This window comes from Parasteatoda tepidariorum, chromosome 1, assembly GCF_982258835.1.
Source record: "Parasteatoda tepidariorum strain Cologne lab strain chromosome 1, Ptep-v5.0, whole genome shotgun sequence".
Taxonomy (NCBI): domain Eukaryota; kingdom Metazoa; phylum Arthropoda; class Arachnida; order Araneae; family Theridiidae; genus Parasteatoda; species Parasteatoda tepidariorum.
In genome coordinates this window covers 83,733,642-83,756,449 of record NC_141755.1, presented here as the reverse complement: position 1 = coordinate 83,756,449, position 22,808 = coordinate 83,733,642, and the positions used below count along the sequence as shown (strand labels likewise).

The 22,808-nt window shown below is 29.6% G+C and overlaps 1 protein-coding gene across 1 annotated transcript; it reads right to left on the bottom strand.

Moving 5' to 3' along the window:
• Positions 1-2,723: 2,723 nt before the first annotated feature.
• LOC107444243 (uncharacterized) lies at positions 2,724-18,837 on the bottom strand. Its single transcript, XM_016058337.4, has 7 exons — positions 18,700-18,837; positions 11,193-11,272; positions 9,896-9,982; positions 8,767-8,847; positions 8,200-8,313; positions 5,867-5,894; positions 2,724-4,851 (listed from the first exon to the last, which is right to left on the bottom strand). Exons 1-7 carry the CDS (start codon positions 18,755-18,757, stop codon positions 3,872-3,874), a joined length of 1,428 nt encoding a protein of 475 aa, XP_015913823.3. The 5' UTR covers positions 18,758-18,837; the 3' UTR covers positions 2,724-3,871.
• Between the last annotated feature and the right edge of the window lie 3,971 nt (positions 18,838-22,808).

Here is a 22,808-nt window from a genome sequence, read left to right as displayed (position 1 = left end):
TGTACAAGAAAGAAGATCAAGCATTTTTCTTTTTTAAATTTAATAAGCCACATTAAAGAAGGAACGTTGCAATGCTACACGCTACATTAACGACGTCTCCAGAGTAACTGAATGACGGTTCATATGGAAATCGCAGGTAAGCGTCTCATACAACAACGCCCCCTATAGTTCGTTGCGATCGCGAATTGTTCTTCTATAAATATTTTTTAGTTCGATTTGATACACATATAATTTAATAGGATAGTATTTTTTATTTTCAAATTTAGTGGATAACAATTGTAAAAAATGAGTGAAAGCAATCCCACGGAGAATGCGACGGATTTAAGGTTATGTCAAGGTACGTCTCTTGTGAATATCAATTGATTGTTAGGTTTTCTCTTTTGAAATTACATTATGACGCATTCACATACATTATTAATACAAATACATTTTCCATGGCGAGACGATGAGGCAACCACAAGCACTTCCACTGGTTCAAGAGGTCCACGAGGGGAAAATGCACAATATTACCGTTATTACAGAGCATGGAAGCGAGCGGAGCAGGAAAAAGAGTCGTTGAATAGAACTAGTGATCCTTCTACGACTGCTGCTTCCTCTTCAATTAACGTCGTAGGTTACGAAGTTTAACTTCATCCGCGCAGAGGGACTCCACGCACTATTTTTTTTTTTTTTTTTTTTTTACTGTGTTCGTTTTCATAAACCACACATTTCAAGCTATGCACAATTTCGTAAACATGCATTTTGAGCTGCTTCCATTTCCGTAGACACAAATTTCGAGATGTGTTTACCTTCAAAAAATCAACAACGATATGTGTTAAAGATACTAGCCATCCACGTGATATCCACCCGAATTCATAAGCAGTAGCTTAGATTATCAGATTAGATATTAAGATAGTTAGTAGTTTTGACATTACATTAATTTCTAAATACCTTTATTAATTTTAACCATTTTGCCTATGATAAACATAGCACGATAAAAAAATATCTTTTTCTTGTAAATTTCCTATAAATTCATTCCGTACATTTTGCTGTTTCTTATGTGTCATATTTTTACACGGTAAACACTGTATAACATTTATCGTTTTTCACTCGAAAAGTTTTACCATATTCTGGAATTTTTCATCGTACATTTTTTGTTTCTTATGATCCAGAAAACACGGTCCATATTCAGGAAGTTATGACCGAGCATTTTTTACTGTGTAACTTTAAAAATTTTAACCATTTTGATTAGAATGAAACACTTTAGTTCAACTCTGTTGAATAAAATAACTGCATCTTATTAATTTCTAACTATTTTATTCTATTTATATTGTGCAATAATAAATCTTACTGGTTTTCTTGCTCTCTGATGCAGATATTTGCTCAAAAAACTTTCATGTCTTAAAATTCATTTACCACTTTGGGATTTTTACTGAATTCTGTAAAAATGGCAAACAATTTGACAAATCAATATGAGTGAAACAGAAAGAGATAGAAATAATTGTTTTGCTGTTTTCTGCTTAGGAGTTTATTTAATTTATTTTCATTGCTTATCTAAATCTTCAACTGAGGGCAACAGACAAATAATATAGACCGTTAAAGAATGTTTAACTTTCCAACACAAATGGCAACGTCGGATATCAACTTCAACAATGGTGTCGAAACGAGATGTTTTGAGGAAATCAACATTTTATTCGAAAATAACAATGTTTCATTATGCGTTTAGTTGGGAAAATGTATGATCTTCGTTCTATTAGTATAATTAGGCAAAGAAAAACTGCATTGTATTATTAATTAGAAATAAAAACAAATCCGTTAAATGCTTTCATTATTAAGCATAGTATTTACGAAAAATCTACATGTATTCATTAGGATAATGCTTCATTAAAATATTTATCATCTAAATGCAATGCTTAACTATTTAATTTAAATACATGAATAAGTAATTTATATGTATGTTTTTTACATGATTCGCTCATTGACCGTCCTCTTCTCTTTATTGCTTGTTTTCATAACGACAAACAGAAAGTTATATAAAAATTAAAAATGATTCAATTAAAAGATATCAATTGCCTTTATTGTATTAACACAGATTTGCTTCAACCAATTTAGCTTCCAGTCCTATTGGAATAAAATTTAAACTTACTAATTTACTCATATAATTGCAAATTTATCTGAAAAATTGCTTTTCGAATCCTCTTTTATATTAAGTCTGAACTAGATTATTGTTTTCCATCGTATTAAACTCGCTCATAGAATAGTTCAATGTAGAAGTATTTAATCACTTATGTTAGAATTTGATTTGTTTTGGGACTCAACATTTAAACCATTTTTAAGTAAGACTTTTTATTATATTTTGTTTAAAATCAAACATTAATATAACATACGTTGTCTCAATACTTTTGATAAACCGCTCTATGTTGAATTTTCTGCAAAAATATTATTATATCAGTTTGAAATTAAAACAAATGGTTTAAACATCGTGTTATATTTTCGTTATTAACTTTTCTTCTCACTTAAAAACAAATATATTTTTTTCTATTTTAAAAAGTTAAAATTATTTATTAACTGACAACTTAATATGTTAAAAGGATTTTTATAATCTGAGTACTGTTCAAACCTCTATAAATTTTGAAATAAATTTTTAAGAAAAATTAAGATGAAAAGTATATACTTGTACCAGTATTATTACCAAACAACTTGTAATATTGCTTTTAACAAATTTAAAGTACAGTACAGTAGAATTATACAAATTATAGGTTTATTAATAATGATTTATTGAAACAAGCAAAACAAAAACTTGTTCAAAATAACATGCAGCAATACAATTTCAATATCATCATACAAATTAGTTGTGTTTTTAATCTATCTATATTATTAATTGAAGTATTAATAAATTTGTTAAAACATTTATTTTCAAAACAATAAAGTTTTGGTAATGACATTTCTTTCGGAGATACCAATTTTATTGTTTAGTTATTTACAATTATTACAGAAACTAAACAGAAAATTACTTAATTTCTCTAACTAAGTTCGACTGCTAAATAATACTAATAACAGACTTAAACTTTTTAAAAAGTGTTATTTTCATAAATTTTGTCAAACATTTGAAAATATCATTCATATATTGTCAAACATTTGAAAATATCATTCATTCATATCAATTTCCTTTAAAAAAAATGGAAAACGTCAAAGAGGCAATATCAACAATTTATACTTCAAAGCGGTGATGCTATTTCAAGAAAATACTATGATCAAAGTTTTCAGATATTAGTTTTTTTCTTTATATAATTTTATGCGAAAATTGCTCATATTATATATTCACCGTAAAAATTAAAATATTTATATCTATTTTAACAACCGTATTTTTCAAAACATTTTTCTGAATTAAAATTAAGTCACTCCTATCTAAATACTTTCATTTTTAAACATATTTTGTCTAAAAATAAATATTTTTTTTTTACAAGTATGTCTGTAAATTAGTAAAAAAACAGAATTTAAATTTTCTTTTTTTTTTTAATTAAAAGAGCTATTTATGAGCTACTGCTTAATTAAAAAAGTCATTTATGAACTAACTTGGTGAGCTATTTATTAATTTCAAAAAGAAAAAGCCTACAGAGCTATTGTTTAAGAAGAAGAAAGATTAATTTGGCAAAAAGTCAGCAACCAGGCATCTTTTTCTATTAAAAAACAAAGCATACAAATTTTTCTGAGACTTGTGAAAAAATTATTTTTAGTTTCTTTAACCATAAGCCTTTTAACATTTTCGAAATTAAATTTATTTTCGTAATTTTAAAGAAAAGAAATATTGTTCTGATGATAATGCAGTGCATGAAACGAAAGATTGTAATTCGTTTTTATTCGAGATATTCGAAAGACCACCACACTAACATTAATTTATAAATGCGGAGCTTCCAGCAAATGCTGCTGCATTTGCTGCTGCGGAACCACCTGATTCAGCTGGTGTTTCTCCGGATGCTTGATTACCACTAAAAGCACCAGCTAATGATGATGATGAAGAAAGACTGCTAGCAGCTGTATTTACTCCTCCGGCGGAGTTGGCGTAACTTCCAGACTCAGCGAAACTGTTTGCTGAGGAGATTGCGTCACTCCCTCCGGGGTTTCCAGAAGTTGAGTAACTGCTAGCAGCTGCGTTTGAGTAACTGCTTGCACTGTTTCCTGTGTAGCTGCTGGCGATTCTGTTTGAGTTACTTCCTCCACTGATTCCGGAAATCGCGTTGTTGTTGGCGGCTGAGTTTGAGTTACTTCCGGCACTGCTTCCTGAAGCTGCGTAACTGTTGGAGACTGAGCTTGAGCCGATACTGTTTGAGTTAGATCCGCCTCCGTTGCGTTCAGCAAAACTATTTGCTCCAGCGGCGCTGTTACTTTGGGAGTATGAGTTACTTCCTGGGGCTGATACGCCGCTGGCAGAGAAGGAACTGGAGGAGGACCCGGCACTACTGCTTGCTCCTCCATTCCCAGAGGTTCCTGCAAATGACTGCGATCCAGCTCCACTGGCGCTTCCAGCTGCAGAATTTCCTCCACCGAATTCTGAGTTGCTGTTTGAAAAAGATTCTGATCTTGAACTGGAAGAGCTGTGGGAACTGCTTCCTCGTCCATTTCCGTTCCCTGTATTGTCTTTTTTAACCTTTTTACCAGAAGCATTGCTGGACGAAGTGCTCTTACTATTAGCTGTAGAACTCCCGTTAGAAACTCCACTTCCTTGCCCGCCATTTGTTGATGAGCTTCCTGCCGAGGCTGCTGATGCTGCTGAACTCGAAGATCCGTTTGAACTGGAGGCCGAAGATGCTGACGCGGCTGCCGCAGCAGAAGATGTTGTTGTCTTCGAGCCTCTGTTGAAAATTAATCCTCCTGAAGATATATTATTTCCATTAAATATAATACCATATAAAAACTTTTATTTCTGATTAAACTTTTATTTTTTCCTCGATAATGATAAAATTTACTACCAAAGAGGCCGCCCTTATACACATTACTTTTTCTAACAATATTACTACTTTTTCTTAACAATATTACTACTTTTTCTTAGCAATATTACTACTTTTTCTTAACATTATTACTATTTTTTCTTAACATTACTTTTTTTTCTTTTAAACGTGATCAAAATATGTTGTCAGCTTATAGTTGAGGTTCAATTACTTTTATTATCATGCATGCACTAATGAAATTACAAAGAGTTTAGAAAAAGATAACTTTACTTTCACAATGAGTTCCCTATAAGAAAATACTTCGAGTTGAAGTTTAGTAATGAAGCTGTTGAGATTCAAAAGTATTTCCGTATTAAAATCAATCTTATACATCAATATTTATAAATTATCACGGTTAGTTTTAATACTTTGAAATAACAACTTAACATTTGTGTTAAATTTCATTGGAAAACTTTTACGCGGCAGATTCAAGGCAAATGATAATTGAATACTTCCTCTGTTCCTAGCATTTTAAGTTTAAAGTAAAAATCACAACATAGTGATTTAGAATAAGGTTGATCCAAAACTAATGAAATTTAGTACCTAGGTCGGTATCATAATTATCCTTTTTTTTCCAACTTTTTAAAATTTTTCCACCTTATTAACATTTGTTTATGCATAAAAATGCTATTAAAAAAAACCTAATTAATTTCAAGTCAAAAGTGGCGATTTCATTTTTCAATTTGAAATTCATTAAAACTGTATGGCAAGCATATAACTTCGAAAGTTACCAAACTCTTGAGATCAAACTTTTATTAGAACAAATAATTTAAGCATAAAAAACGAATATTCAAATTAAATTATACCATACTTATTCTGAAATGAGATACCTAAAGCACTGTACTAACTTAAAATTACAATAAAATTTGCTAAACATAGATTTAAAGAAATGTGCTTACCTTCAACGCATCTTCCCTTCAAACATTGCTACAAGATAAATACATTTTCCATTATAATATAATAATATAAAATATAATCAATTATAATCAACTCAATGTAATTCGTTTCGTTTCACAAGAAAAAAAAATCGTAAAATTTTCCCAAACTTAAAAAGAACTTCGAAAAATAATTTTTTTTTAAAAATTCGAAAGTTATGTTTTGCAAAATTTAGAAACGTCTGAATAAAACTGTATTTGTAAATACTTTTCTATTTTTAAAACCAGATTTCTGATCATTTTATCATTGATAATCAATGCTAACTGATGTAATTAAGCCATAAATTTTGGAAAAAATTATTCATTAAAAGACAGTCCTACCAATTGGCTCGTTTACTATGTTTTTTTTTATTTTTATTTCTTTAGGGTGTAGTGTACAACTTGCTAACATCCATGAGATTTTGTTCCTGTTTTGTGCCACTCGATAGCATACAAAACAAACTTGTTACAGCTGTTCCTAAACGTAATTATTTTTAATTTTTCATTTCCTTTGATAGGACTAGCTAATTTCTGACACTCTCATATTTGGACCATCTAAATGGGGTTTTTTCCGAACACTCTGAAAATTTGATTGTTCTCCATGAGGTTTCTAATTTTGTTTTTGGGGGAGTGATCTAAAATAATGATTCTTTTTAAAAGTTCTGATAAAGAAAAACAACCTGAGTTTCAACACTCTCCGAAACAAAACTCTCACTTTCGACGATTTAGCAATCCTTGAGCAATATTTCATTCTGGTTAAGAATTATTTTGTCATGAAATCGCGTGATTTGTGACAAAATAGGAATCCTCAAATATAAGACGAAAAATGTTTCCTCCACTCCAAACCTCATCAAGCCTCATTGTGAGAGATTTTCAACTGGAACGACAAAGCTAGATTGAAGACTAGACGATCCAAAGTAAAGTGAAGGAATAAGCCGACTTGCTGTATGGTAGTCAAGAAGATGGTCTCGCATCAGGAGGACCTGGGTTAGAATCCTTCTTCGGGCATTAGTGTAATTCATCTCTGTGTTCTATTTGTCTTTCTTAAAATAGCACAAGTGTCATTGACCCAGATATATGGTACACGCGATAAAGTGATTATCGGAGCCATGGTGGCTCAGAGGATGAAACTCTCACATTTCTGTGAAGTGAACGGGATTCAAATCCCCGCGATTACTGGTTGATACGAATTCCGCAGCTGGCTCACATCGACCACAGTGCTGATGTAAAATGATGATGTGGTATAGCTCGTTCACCAGGAGTTGGCACTTGGCTCCGCCTTCATCACGTGGTATGCGACGATACTATTTCGCTATTTTTGGGAGAAGGTTGTGAGCAATCCTGAACAATGTTGCTATTTGGCGATCGTTTGGCAAAAATATTTATTTCGCAAACTTTATGTGCATTTTTTTAACAATGAATATTTCATAAATTTGATGATATTTTGCACTATTTTTTATGATATTTCTTTCTTGTGAGTGAATAGTTTGTCCTTTATGAGACATTTCGCTGGGAGAACAACAGTTTTTAAAATTAAACTATATTTAATTAGCTAGTGTAACAAAAGGTATATTAGCAGATGATAAAGCAAAGTAAGTGACTGAAAAAGAATTCACTTTCTGTGTTTGGCGCAAATGAAGGGTTGTCTCAATTTCAACAACGGAGATGTTTCTCTTCTAACTCCCGCGCTGAAATGAACTCTGCGTCCGAGGAGGTGGAGCCAAGTCTCAACTCCTGGTGAACGAACTATAGATGGATCATGGGTTAGAGTCCCCTTGCTATTAGGCTAACCCTGGGTGATTTTCGTAGTTTTCCTCTCCACGTAAAGCTAATGCGGGTTAGTTCCACCAAAAAGTCCTCCATGAAGGCAAATTTCTCCCACTACTTGATCCAGAAGTTCCCTTGTCTTCTGAATTAGGTTCTAAATTGTAAGGCTATGGAGTTGAACATTAGTAGTCGTAAAACCAAAATTGGGTCTGCTGTTCAACGACGGTTATAAAATAAAATAAAAAAGTAAGTATTAGAAATGGTAACACTATACGAGGACTTATTTTTGGAAAGCGACTGCAAAAATTCGTTTATTATTGAAGAAATTCATTTCCTCGAAAAAGAGACAATAATTATTTCGTCACTTTGACGAAATGTTCGTTTTAACCTATACCAGGAAACTGTTTCGTCAAAAACGAAGAAAGCTTAGTTAAATTTGAGTATCCATTTTTTACAGTGCATCTTATAAACAACACTCTGATTAAACGATTCTACTCAGAATAGCATTGTTTCAGGCATGCAGGAATTTACAGTTTCAATTTAAAACTTACCCCATAAACATTATTATAAGTAAAGCAACTTGCTCCATCTTGAAAATTCTCTTCATATTGCTGACAGGGCTGATTTTCGCTGTAGCAGTAATACACACATGGATTGGTAGGATTCTAAAACAACATAAATATCGATATAACTTATAAATAAAATACTAATGTTTAAAGTTTGCTCAGGTATCCATAAGTTATTAAAAGACTTAATAGCAGAAAAAAACTAAAATATTCCTCATAAACATCTGAAACGATCTAAGATTTAAAGAAACTGTCAGTGTTAAGGATTTTGAATAATCCGAAATAACCCGAAGACCTAAACTTTTAATACTGAAATATATTTCTAAAATTTCATTAATTGAATAAAATTGTAATTTTAGCTTGAAATATAATATGTAAAAACTAAAAAATAAAATATTGAAAGAAGTACACGCACTATAGTGTATTAATATTTATGAACATATAGTCCTCTTATATTAATTTTAGTGTTTTTGCATAATTTGTGAATAATTACATTATATATAACCATTTAATTTTATTAAGCAAATATATTTTATAGTGATAGATATTTACCAGAAGACCAATGAAGTGTTTCCCATATAATTTTTCACACTGATCAGGAACTACGGGTAAGCAATCTCCTTGATAGCAGAGCTGAGGAAAAAAAAGAAAAGAAACAAAAATCGTTAAAGCAATTCTGCGTTTTCTTTATATATATACATCTAAGATACAACAAATACGAGTTAAAAATACGAAGAAGACATTAAAATACATGTATACATTTTTTAAAGAGAAGAACACTTATTAATAAATAAAATATTTAAAAAATAAAACAGAATTAAAAATCCGGAAAGCAAAATAATTGAAAGATATAATCTCGTCATCAGCTCCAACAATTATATCCGCAAAAAGAGTGCTTTCTAATATTGCATTAATATTACCAAAGCAAAATATATCAATACGATAGCACTGACGTATTGTATTGATATATTTTACCTTGACTATAGTAATACAATGTTAGAAAGCACTCTTTTTGTGGATATAATCCTGGGAGCTGATGAAGCGATTATATCTTTTACTTGTTGTGTTTTTTGGCTTTTTCTTTTTTTCCTTTTTTTCTTTTTCTTTTAAACTTTTAAATATTTTTTAAAAAAATCTTATATATTAATAATTTTTCTACTTCTCTTTAAAAAAATTAATGTATTTTTTTTTCAATGTCTTTTTCGCGTTTTAAACTTATTTTAAGGGTCCTATGTACTTGCAGCTTATTAATATTTTTCTTAATTTTCTTCGCTAATCTCTCTTTTTTTGTCTTTATGTTTTACATTCTAATTACATTCAATCCCCTAAGCCCTCAAGGCTCACTAAAATTTATTGACGAAAGAATTTTGATTACGTTTAATGACATTTAACTTATTGATTCAGGTGTAAATGCGATTAAAAAAGGGAAATCTGTCTCCAAACCACACCATCTTTAGAAATTCATAATAAGCCTCAAGACTCGACGGATTTTCTCCATAGAGTTATTATTGTCTCATAATTTGATTTTTGAAAATTCATGTGATAATAGATTTAAGTACCAGTGTGAGCTGCCTACCTAAGTCATTAGTCTATCAACACATATTGGTAGTAAACAATTCCAATGATAAATACTTACTACAAAAAAAATGCCAAAAATTCTTAATTAATAAAATGTACTTACTTTGCCGCTTCCGCAATTAGTAAAGGTTTTTTCCACGGCATACGTATAGTTACCATCACAATTACAACTATACGAGCATGGTGTTATCTATAAAAACAAATAAAATATGAAAACAAAAAAAAATTAAAATTTGAAAAAAAGCATAAAGTTCAATACACAAAAGCACTACATAAAAATATAACTATATTATCTTAATTTTCTAATTAAAATTTTATAATACGATTTGAAACAAATTTGTTCATAATCACTAAATTAAAATTGCTTGAAATCTTCTTCTAAACCGAATTTAAATTATGTATGTAAATAAAAATTAAATAATAATTTGTTGTATTTTTTTATTAATATACTTGTTTCTATTTATGCTATAAATGTATAATTTTTTTTTCATTGAACCAGTATTTATTTGTGAAAATATTCAAGTACGTATTCGAATAAATGAAATATTTTCAATTCAATAAACTAACCGCATCAGAAAATACTGGATAAAAATATTATTTTCAAATATATTTCTTTAAAGCAAGAGTTACGTAAGAGGTTATTCTGTAAAGGAATATTATGAAAGTTTGGGATTTATGGGATTATGTTATGTAATTCACGTTTCGGTAAACTGAAAGTAAACGATATCGTTGCAACTCCGAGTTGTAATCTTTTTTGCATTTCAAATTCTTACTCTATCTAAAATATTACTGTAAGAACCACAACCATTAAGATAAATAATGGAAAGAAGTATATTATATATTTCATGCGTTGTAATATGTAATATTCTATAACATTTATTTTTATTTATGCTTCTATTAAGTTATGTAAGAAACAGTTAATGAAAGTTAAAGTAAATTACATCGACAAAAAACAACCTTTGCACAGAAAATTGAACAGTTCTTAAGAAATTTATACACAACACAAAATTAAAAAAGAAAGTCGTTTAAACGTTTATTTTTTAATTAATAATGACTTATTTAAGACTTCTTTTACTTTATGTAATTTTTGATTTTTTATATATATATATATTTTACAAATAAGAATGTTTCAAAAGTAAATTATATAAAATAATATATTTGTTACAACAGAAATATTTATAAAAAAAACAGTAGGTATTGAAGAGCTCGTAAGTTGTACATATACTCTTTGCAATATTGCGACGCGGACGAGGTGTACCTCTTGGCTGTTGTTTATTAAACTCTTGCACAACTCAGACTGTTTTACCCGTTTTAAGAATATCATTAAAATAAAATGCTGCTCAGTCCTTCCGTTTATTTAATTAAAATTATTGAAAACAATTTTTTAAGCAATATATTACCTGCTCAAGAGTCAATGACTTACACGAGCCTTTGACTTGATCACAGCATTTGTCACAGCAGACTTCATCACCGGGATGAGCTATAAAATAATGTTTTTTTCTTTGAAATTTTGCTTTCAAATGATAAATAAGATTCAAAGTTAAATGATTGCATAACATTTCTAACTTTTATTTTCATGAATTGATTCAGGCATTTCACTTTAATTTTAAAACATCACTTATAGCATTCTTAAAATACATATCGCCCAGGAACAATGTTTTCATGGGGCACATTAGGACCCATAATCCTCATAGAACAATCCCTGACGTCTGTAAGCTACTTGAACATAGTTGCAGACCAGGTTCACCCATTCATGGCAACAGTTTTTCCTGCGGGGGATGGTGTTTACCAACAGGATAATGCACCATGTCATAAGGGTCGAATCGTCATGGATTGGTTCGAGGAACATTCCAGTTACTTTCAAGTCATGTCTTGGCCTCCACATTCACCTGATTTTAATCCAATAGAGCATTTGTGGTCCTACTTGTAAAACCAAATTCGTGCTGCCACGCTACCCCCTCGCAAAGTGAGGGAATTGCAGGACCAGATGGTGAGCGCTTGGTACCAGATACCTCAGACTACCTATCAGACTACTATACCACGGCGGGTGCTAGCAGTTTTGAGGGCTAAAGGTGGTCCTACATGTTATTAGCCGCTCATTAATAGATATATACATATATTACGTATTAGATGGAATATATATATATATACGGTGTCCCACGAGCTTGAAAGTGTTATAGACTATCGTCTTCACAATTCGCAATCTGACTGTATCTCTTTGTATTTTTAGTTTCTTTTTACATTTGAAGTAAAATGAAGCTCATATGGATAATCTTTTACAGAATAAAATAACCCACATTAGAATAATCTTTTATTAAATTGGAAAATGAGCAATATGAATAAAATTATTATTTTTCTAAAGGGAAATAAAAGAAAATATGTATGAAACACTAACATTATTAAACTCTCCCGTAATAATAGTTTATTGTATTAAGAAAATGCAATCAACAGTTTATTATTAAATAATAGCCTTTTACTCATTTTGGCAAAAAAAGCCTTTCCATTGTGATAAGGAGAATTCTTAGCACTTCTCGCTAAATGTTATTCTTTCAGTAATAAATGAAATTGCTTCTTAATAAAATGGTCTCAAGAGAAATAGTTGGCACTTTTTTTATTATCCAACACATTATGTTTAGTGGAGAAAGACTTCTTCTTCGGTCTGATGTTGGCTTTTGTAGCAATGAAAGGCAGCTAAAAAACTTAAGTGTTTAACCCTCTTCTAATCAAAAAATTACCACGTCCGTTAAATAGCTACAATTCATAGATTCCAAACGTATTGTAAAAAAATGTATTCAGTTAAAGCTGAAAATTAGAAGAAAGTCTTCCTTACAGTGTCGTAAAAAACACCCCCGCAATGCGGGGGGGTACAGCAACTGATTATAATAAAAAATAATATTAATATATTTTAGAACTTAAAGTGCTTAAAAAAACAATTTTTAATTTAACATTCATGAAATCTCATATAATTCACTAAGTATAAATGTTCCAAAGTTAGAAGTGTACTAAACTGAATCCCAACTGAATGTTGAATATTATTTAGAACTGTAATACGTTTGTTTTGTTTCAAATAACTTCAGACCTCATACAATTTTCTAATTAAAATATTTAATTTTCATTTATGTTACTCAATAAAATTTTTATCTATTCTTCATTTTTTACTTTCATTCAAGAATATTGGAGGTAATTTATTTTAAAATAAACTTTTGTGTTACATGATATGATTAAAAAAAACTATCACTACCTCCTCTCTCTTTATATTTTTTTTCAATATATCTGTTTTTTAATAACCTGTTTCTGGAGAAAAAAAATTTCGAAAAGTATCAATTTGGTATTTTTTAGTTTCAGATGAATTTTAGCATTCATATAATTTATTTTTACGCAAATATATTACTAACTTAACTAATGGAAAGAAGAAAAGAATTAATTAAAATAATTCAGATAGTAAAAAAGAAATTATAATTATTCAAAATAATTTAATTTCATGCAAATATTTTATTAAGTTGACTGCTAAAAAGAATTGTGTCTGAAACACTAGCATTTGAAAAATTATCATAATTACCATCAACACATCTAGGTTCTTGGATTTGCGTTCATTCAAAAAAGGGTCGTTAGCCCAACTATTCGAATCACAATAGTTTTTTTTTTTCCTTTTATAAGATTTTTTTAATTCACTTAACAAATAATAATAACCCTTAACTAACTTTTGTAACTTAAAATATCGTCTGCTCTAATTAATGACCATATTTAAAGGCACCCCTTTAAATCATTAAGATTAAGTCCTAGACGGTGAAAATTGATCAATAGAACAAAAGTTATTTGTTCTAGTGATTATCATGATGTTACTTTTCAATGCTTACTATTATCATGATGTTACTTTTTTTCATACTATACATTCTTAAAAGGTACATGTTCGCAATTTGTGGTAATATTATGAAAGAAATATCGCTTAGATAATGACAGAATTTTTAAATATCAATCTTGTGCTTAGTGCAGTTAAACCAACTAAATATTCTCTATGATTAAACTAAACTTTTAATGAAAATGAAACAAAATTTCACAAGTGTATCAAAATACAATAGATACATTTATTATTTTATTGATTAATAATTTTAATATATAATATGGGTAAAACCATTTCTATTGGCGACGTTTCCCATTAACCTTAGCCAAACATAATGGTCTGTATACTTTTTGTTCATGCATGAACAATTTGTTTTTAATAGTATCTAATTTATATGACCCAAAATGATGCTTTGATTAATATAGCATTTTTTTGCAAAAAGTAAACCAGATATAAAAATGTAATTTCTTTTGCAGTTTTTGCTTACTGTGCGCAAAATAAAAAACTGAATAACTTTTGGTGTAATGGTTGAATCTTCACGCTCTAGGGATCAATCTTAATGGATTGAGGAGATGACCTCTGACCTTTAGACTAGATTACTGATTCTTAATTAAACAAGAAAAACATCGTTCAAGGGAAGGGATTTTCTTTATTGACAGTTTCAATAATATTTATAGGATCTCTCAGGTTCCACAATTCAACTGTAAACTCGCCAAGAAATTTATCACTGCTTAATGAACAGTGAAAAAAAGAGTTCTAAAAAATTATCAAACAGCAGCGGTTGCCATAGCAACACATGCAATGACGACGCGTCTGCACTGTTTGCTCTTGAACATACACCCAGTCTTGAAATTTGAGAAGTTTCAACACAATAAATGCAAGTACTAATTAAATACAATAATATTTATTCGATATATTCAAGCAAGCGCACATTTAAAATGATTTTAATGATAAAAATTAAATGTTATCGATATACGCATTACAATTTTTTTTTCTTTTTTTTGTCGTATGCCTGTTTAGGCAGGGGGGGTGCAATTGTTCCTGTTTTTCAGTGGCGCCATCTATGGCCAGGAATTCGACTTCTGCCACGCCATTCACACAAACACAACCCGTTTATAGGGCGGGTCACATTCACACACAAAGGAAAAAGGACATAGGACTCCCTGTTAGCCATTTTGCTCAGGATATTTACTGCTCGTACTTTTCCATCCTTTCCGCAAATTATTTCAGAAATTCTCCCTGTTAGCCATTTTGTACTTGGCATAAGCTCATCTTAAAGTAAACTAACTTTAAAATTATTCTTTGTAAATATCCCCTTAGATCGTTGTAGTAAATTATTCAAATAGTCCCCCTTCCATAGTTTCTGAATTCTTTGACTATACTTAGATACTTTTTGCCATTTAGAAAGTCTGTTCTCTGGTAACTTAACGAGTTGAGGTTCAGAGTCAAAGGTCTCCCTATTAGAAAGTGACCTGGTGACAAGGTTTCAAAGTCATCAAAATCAGCAGATGAAGGAGTAAGGGATCGAGAGTTCAAAATACTTTTAATTTCTAAGATAACTGTAAGAAATTTTTCTTAAGTCAAATTAGCGCTTCCGATAATGCGTTTTAGGTGATATTTAAAAGATTTTACCCCGGCCTCCCCAAGACTACCAAAATTTGGTGATATTGGGGTTATGAAATTCCATTCAATATTTTCCCTGGAAAGGAAATTAGCTAAAATTTGATCTGAATGTGTTAATGATCCAAAATTTACATCTAAGGTGATACGATAATGAATCAATGATAATGATCCAGCATATAAATATTTTACGTGATAATATCTTGCAATAATTAGTGTAAGGGAAAATTTATCTGGCAGAACCATTGGATGCTTTAGATATGTACTTAATTCAGAATTTTTAAATATACCTCCAACTCGTAAGACATTACAATAGGCTAAAAAAACAATCCAAAGGTTTTACCTTGCTATTTCTGGAAACACAGTATCACCTTTCATGAGATTTTTCACTTCTCCTAGAAACTCATCTTGTTTAATCGGTGATAAAATTAAAAGTGGATAATGACAGACGAGGAGGAGCTAGTTTGTTATTGGAATGATGTCAACAATTACTTGGATGTAATTATCGGATGCATTGAAGATATAATAATTTATCCAGAATTTGTCAACCTCCAAAATTATTTTATGAATAGACATTATGAAATATTTGAAGAATGTGAAGAAAACAAGCTTGAGTACATGGATAACCGCTGCGCACTGTTTGCTCTTGAACAACCTCAAATATGCTAATTAGTTAGTACAGACGATATTTTAAGTTATGGAATAAGACATAAAAATGCAATTTTTCAGCATGAACATATCTTTTCTTCGACGGATTCGAATTTCTGACCCCAAAATATAGGCAGTAACCACAATCTGAAAAATATGGCCCCAATAGTTTGGTCAGAAGAACGGTCCAAAGTTTGGACATAATAATGCTAATTTTACTTTTTGCGTATTTTCGCCATATCTATCTTTTAAGGTGAAATAAAAAATAATTGCGCACAATCATAAAGTGCGTTTATCAGAAGATAATTCCATGCACAAAATAATTTTTAGCAAACCTTTATTGCTTAATATTAGTTTAAAATATTTAAATTGTAAGGCATACATTTTCTTATGTCATTTTAAAAATGCAATTTTAAATGGCAAACTACAAAATCTGAGCAAAATCAGTCGAATAGTTCCAAAGAAATCGAATTTTAAGAAAGTCGTACATTTAAAAAATGAACTTAAAATATTGTCTGCCCTAATTAACTAGCATATTTGAAAACATCCCCTCAGACCATTAAGATTGAGAACGTGTAGATCCGACTATTAGATCAAAAGTTATTCTGAGTGGTCAAGTAATTTAAAATGGCAAAATACAAGCGATACGAAATAGAATTGAACGAAATAGATAGAATACTTTCTGAGTTATCTAATTGTAAACCCTAGTATATTTAAAATTTAGTTTTTCAAACTATAATCTGCCGATTTCATTCATATTTTGTGCTTTGCCAATTAAAATCATCACTTTTAAATTATATAAAAATTTGTATACCTCATAATTCAACTTATTTTCGGTTATTATAAAATGAATTAGTATTAATAAATAATTATTAAAAATAATTTTAAAAGCTTTATATTTATCAACAGGAAAGTTTTCTGCTTTAACTGTAATAGTCCAATTATATTACTACAGTCTTGTTATGAAAGCATGATTTCTTTAATCTATAAAATAATGTAAATGCACAGATTTTTACTTACGATAATAAATCTAATTATACTGTAAGTTTCTGAAATATTTAATCGTTCTCAGAAATTTAATCAAGTATTTATTTAATCAGCAAAATATTAATGCTTCCTTATGAAAATTACTGAATTAAGTTCTTCAGTAGGCTTAGAAATTGCAGTAACTTGTCTTAATATGATTGAAAAAGAACAAATTATAATTCTAAACATATGCTCATTTTCTGTCGAAATCCATTAAAATTGCAAGCAATTATGAAAATGAACAATTTGTAATATGTAACTTATTTTATCTCTTTCTTGATGAATTGCAATGTACATAAATGCATTGAAAAAAATCGTGTTCTGAGATGATAATTGTTCGTTTTTAATAATAAAATTATCAATTTCCAAGAATGTAAAACATTTTCACAGTTTACAAGAAAAAAGGAAAGAAGAAATATTATATTCATATTATGAAAATATCAAACAGTAAGAAATTGAATTATAGTTCAATTTAGATTTATTAGTTTCAAAAATATGCAAACGATTTTTATCAAATACCATGAAAAGTTATAATTATTTCTGCCTCGAAATATGAAAGTACACATGGAAAAACTGTCTATTTATTGATCTTTAAAAATAAAATGTTAAACATGATTTTGAAATTTGCAATAAACATACCATTATCTTAGAATATATTGCAACATAATAGCGTTTTGTGTGACTTTAATTTATTAAAACTAAAGTTTAATAATAAAAATTAGAAAATGATTTCAAAATCTTAAAATATTTTCCTCAAAACATTGTGATCTTTTTTCTCTTTAAAGTTCTATATTTTAAGATAAACTAAGAAATATAAAGACACTTTTCGTTGTAAATTATACAGCAGCAATTAGTAGTGCAAAATTTGAAATCTAATTTTATACTGAAAAGTTTCTAAAAAAATTTGTATTACTTATAAAAAGTGACAACAAAGTGGTCATTTTTAGTTATATTTCGAGTGTGTTTTAAATCATGTTTTTATTCGCATAAAGCTCCAATGCATGCTTTATCAAAAAATTACGGCTCTTTCTATTATATGAACGGTTCATTTAAAAAAATGCATTTTGCCCCTGATGAAAAAAATATTTTTATGCAAAATAATTAATAACTTAAATAGGAATCAAAAGGTACCAATAGTCAGGTATAACTTAATTCCTCTAGGATGAGTTTATCTTTTTTTTCTCATTCAAAAAAAACTCAGAAATAGTTCTTCCTCTTTGATGAAATATCTATTGAATTTGAGTCACGTATATTTTGATTTCTATGAAAATATTCAATATCTTAATTTGAAATAGTAAGTCATAATGTTATGCAAAAATTTTGAAAAGAAAAAGCAAAGATTTTTTAAATACAACTCGTCATTTTTCTTGTCTCTATGTTAGAGTAAATTTCTGAAATAATTACCGTATTTTATTGCAGAAAAATATAATTTTTAAGGAAATACTCAAGATTATGATTCAAGACAAACTCATCATGGTTTTGTAATAAATATCCAAGAAAATAAAAAGGAAAAAAAATTGGAAAAAAACTCATTATTTTTTATGATACTATAGTAGAAAGAATATATTTGCTGAAATAATTATCATGTTGAAGTTTCGAATAATTTGATTTGTATTAAAATACTCTATATCTTAATTGAAAACTGAAACTCACTATTTTATAATAAATATTCAGAAAAGTGAAAAAAAGGTTCTTTAAAAAAAAGACTTGTCATTATTTTATGATACTGCAATAAAAAGAGCACATTCCCAAAACTTTCTTAACTAACTTACCCGAAACTGTCAAGCATGAGCACCCTAAAAGCAAAATTACCCCCACGAAGTAAAGCATTTCCCTGACTTTGATGTGCCAAATACTTAGCAATTTGCATTTTCGTCTTCTATATAAGATAGTTATCCTCAATAATGAATAACAGCACCTGTAGACACTAAAAATTTTACGACATCACGAAATTTTAGCGCTGACGAAAGAGCTCAGGCTTTTGATTTCAGGAATAACTTGATGCACTTAACTATATTTTAGTTGGTAGCACTAAATCTAAATCTGATCACATCTAAACTAAAGTTTGAAGAACTTTAATCACTTGTTGGAATTTTAATAATGAATCAAAGAGTCGTAGACATTGAATGATAAATTTAAATTTAATTTGTTAATTTAATATTTGGATGAATTTTCTATGCTTTTTTAATTAATATTTTCTAAATGCAATATATTTACTTTTATTTCTACTATCCCATTTTATTTATTTTCAATATTAATCATAAGTCATTCATATTTTAAACATATAAAACATGTAGAGTGCATACATTATTTATGTAAAATGCTGATAAACGAGGCAGATCGGTCGAGTTGCTAACCCTTGTTTCATTTATCACTTTATTTTTTTAAGAAGATGTATGACATTTTTGTGTTTATGACATTTTTGACTTGTGACTTATGATATTTTTGTGTTTTATTTCCACAACGGATTAAATTTAAATTTAAATCATAACAGTTTTAAAAAAACATTGTTCTTAGGAAAAAGTTTATTTGATTGAATAACTAGATAAACTATGTTTTGCATAAGTGAATTTTTTTCTCGTGAATTCTAATAGAGGAATTATTTTTTCAAAAAACTTTTTTAGAAACAAATTACATCTTTCATGATAAAAGTAGTAATAATAAGAGGTAACTCAATATTTTATTTATTTTGAGTTATGTATGCATTAAGATTGGATTCTCTAGTCGCATACGGAACTGTATTTACATGAGTTGGTATCCATTATAGTACACAGTATTTTCCCCTGCAATGCAGCTGATTTAGTAGATTGTTGATAGAGGATGTGATATTACTTTCTCCATTTTTAATAGCCTGTGAAGCTGAATAGGAGTCAGAGAAAACGATTACCCCTTCTAAAAGGTCTAGAGCTAAAGTGTTGGTCAAGTATAAGTTGACGGCTTCTTTATAATCGCTAGAAATTCGTAGGAGAGATTGGAGGCAATTTGACCTATACTGATTTGACGTTTGATGATGTACTGATTTGATGCTCTGGAGGCAGCTTTACCACAGTATTTAGGCCTTTTTTGCCTCAGAGGGTTGGGATCTTCATTTTTGGAGGCTGGTTTCTGCAGGCTTAGAAAAATCTTCGTATTTTCAGGTGTCTTAGTTGGGAGTATGGGTTCTTGAAGAAAATTCAGGGAGGAATATTCCAATTGGATACGCTTTCTAATGCCGCTGTCAACTATTGGACCTTTTAAGTCTAGTATAACAATTCCAATCGTTGAGAGCTCTTCTGGAGATATGATCAGAGTTTCTGCAGAGAGTCTTGCTTATGAACCTTATGATGGTCACGTTACGCCAAGTTAAAAGTGGTATAGACCACATCCCTGCAAGAAGCGGCGCTAATAATAATTTTAGAAGCCCTGTGTTGAACGGAATCAAGTTTCTGCTTGACTGTAATCGAGGCTGGGGCCCAAATTGGGGCAGCATATTCCAGGACTGACATAATGATTGTGCAGTTAGTACTTTTCATTGTTTGTGGTCTTGAGCCCAAGTAGTACCACACAGTTTCCTAAGAATATTTAACTCCCTAATAGCTCTCTATTAGCAGTGTGATGTACTTAGTGAAGCGAAGTTATGTGCTTAGTGAAGCGAAGACTTACTATAACTGCAAATATATTTAATGAAATTAAAAAAAATTTTGTAGCAATTTTTAATTAATAACAAAAACACCATTTTAAAATTTGAAAGAAATTTGTTAAAAACCACAAAAGATCTTAGAAAGAAGCTCTTTCATAATGCACATGGGAGAAAAATTGAAAACAAAAATAATAATTTTGTTATGAATCGTATTGAAAAAATGAAATGATTCCTATGAAAAAATGAACTATGAACTGAATGAAAAAAATTCCTATTTGAATACCTTTAAAATTTGAAAATTTCCTAGGAATTTTCTAAGTAATTATGTTACTTCTAAGGGATTTTCTAAGTAATTATTGTACTTTTTTTAATAAAAGCTATGGTTGAAAACAGATTCTCTCCAAATTTAATTTTGTATTATAAAACAAAATCTAAGAATAAATAATACTACCCTATAAAGATCGGGCAGCAAGATGTGATGGTAAAAGGATAAGAAACGCGTGAAATAGAACATATTTTAATGGGGAAGTGTTCCTTATACTGTCTGTGAAATCTTATTTCATGGCGAAAATTGAAATTTGGGGAAATTTCATAATCATTTAGAGCTTCTTTTTCAAAATTCACTTAGAAAAATGTCAGAAACTTTTCAAGCTATTCCAAATTTCCAGATATTCAGAACGGACTTTTTTATAAGTAACATAATACGATTCACTACAGAATTGTGAAGAAAATTTAAATTTTATACGTGCATGCGCAGTATTAAAAGGCTGCTTTAAATGCTGATATCTCATGCAACTTTTAACAGCATTCTTTCAAATTTCAAACTGACATTTCTTATATTGTTTAATATTTTTAAAGTTATGGTAAGTCTAAAAAATTGGATCTCAATGAAAATATCCAGATTTCAAAAATATTTAAGCTAAAATCCAAATTTTATGCCCTAATTGCATTTAATATTCAAAGTATCTGTTGCAAGTTACATGCTTATTGCTATATTTTCTGGTACAGGGAGTCCAAAAACACTCTTTTTCGTTCGTAATTTATTGCTGGTCCCTCAAAAATCTAAAAGCCTTCAACTTTTTTTTGATGAGTGTGAGAAATTTTTTGCCCTAAACACACCAAAAGTTATAACATAACTTTTTCAGAGTTTCATGTAAAATTTCAAAAATGTCAAAAACTGAAAGTGTACGTTCATTATTGTAAGGTATTGTACATAAAGTCTCTTCCTCGCGTCCTACTTCCTCGCGTCCTCTTCCTTGGTCCTCGCGTACCAAGTTAACGCGGTTAATCAGATGTTGCGAAGTAGCTTTTACTATACTTGACGCAAACTGGATATGTCTTAACAAAATGGAAAAAACTGAGGATTTTTAAATGCCCAGTAGATAGTCGAGTTGAAGTAGTCTAATCACCCCTTTCAATTTTAAAACTTGTTGAAGAGTTAGGACTCCTAATAAGATACTACGGGTATGATGGCATTTGTTTCCAAGAGGTACTTATGGAATCCTTACTTCTCGAGAATAGCTCAAGGTACGTCAGAGGTCCCGTACTAAGCTTAATCAGTGAAGTACCTTCGTTCGCTAGACCATCAGCAGTATCGCTATATTTTAAAAACGGTAAAAAAATATTCTGGTCACCGGTCTGCATGTTAATGACATTTCTGTTAAATAAAAAACAATAATAAAAAAACATAATTCTAGTTAATAAAACCAAAATATTTATTTAAACCATTCATTTGATAATTTCTCCGTTCCTATAATAACGGCTTATTGAAAATTCTGGTTTTTAAAAATCATAGTTCTTACTACCACACATTTTGAGAAAATATAAAATGACAATAAATTTCACCAAATTAATGATTTCTATGTATCCAAAAATTCAAAAATTAATTTTACTTTTAATAAAATAATTAAAAGTTAAGTTAACCAGATTATTGGTTTTTAAAAAATTATTATATTTTATCATATTATTATACCATATCTCATGGTTAATTTTACCGAAATATTTAGCAATAAACTTCGGTTAAAATTATCGAGCTTTTTAGTGTTCCCACAGAGCCAGAAATACGGTACATTTTACCATATGATCATACGTTTTACCTAGGGACAGAATCCACTGCAGATGAAGTACAGAAGAACGAAACGGAGTTCTGAGCTTCTCCAAAATTCTTATTTTCTTTAAACAATGTTAACAATTACTTTATTGCTACAACAATGTTAAAAAATATATTATTATTTAACGTATCCGGAATGAAATTTACAGAAA

Excerpts from the sequence above, each read along its gene's own strand:
- LOC107444243 (XM_016058337.4), bottom strand. The coding sequence starts at position 18,757 with ATGCTTTACTTCGTGGGGGTAATTTTGCTTTTAGGGTGCTCATGCTTG. Across the intron at positions 9,983-11,192 it reads AGTCATTGACTCTTGAGCAG|ATAACACCATGCTCGTATAG; the intron begins GTAATATATTGC and ends TTGTTTTTATAG. Across the intron at positions 4,852-5,866 it reads GAAGGGAAGATGCGTTGAAG|GAGGATTAATTTTCAACAGA; the intron begins GTAAGCACATTT and ends ATATATCTTCAG.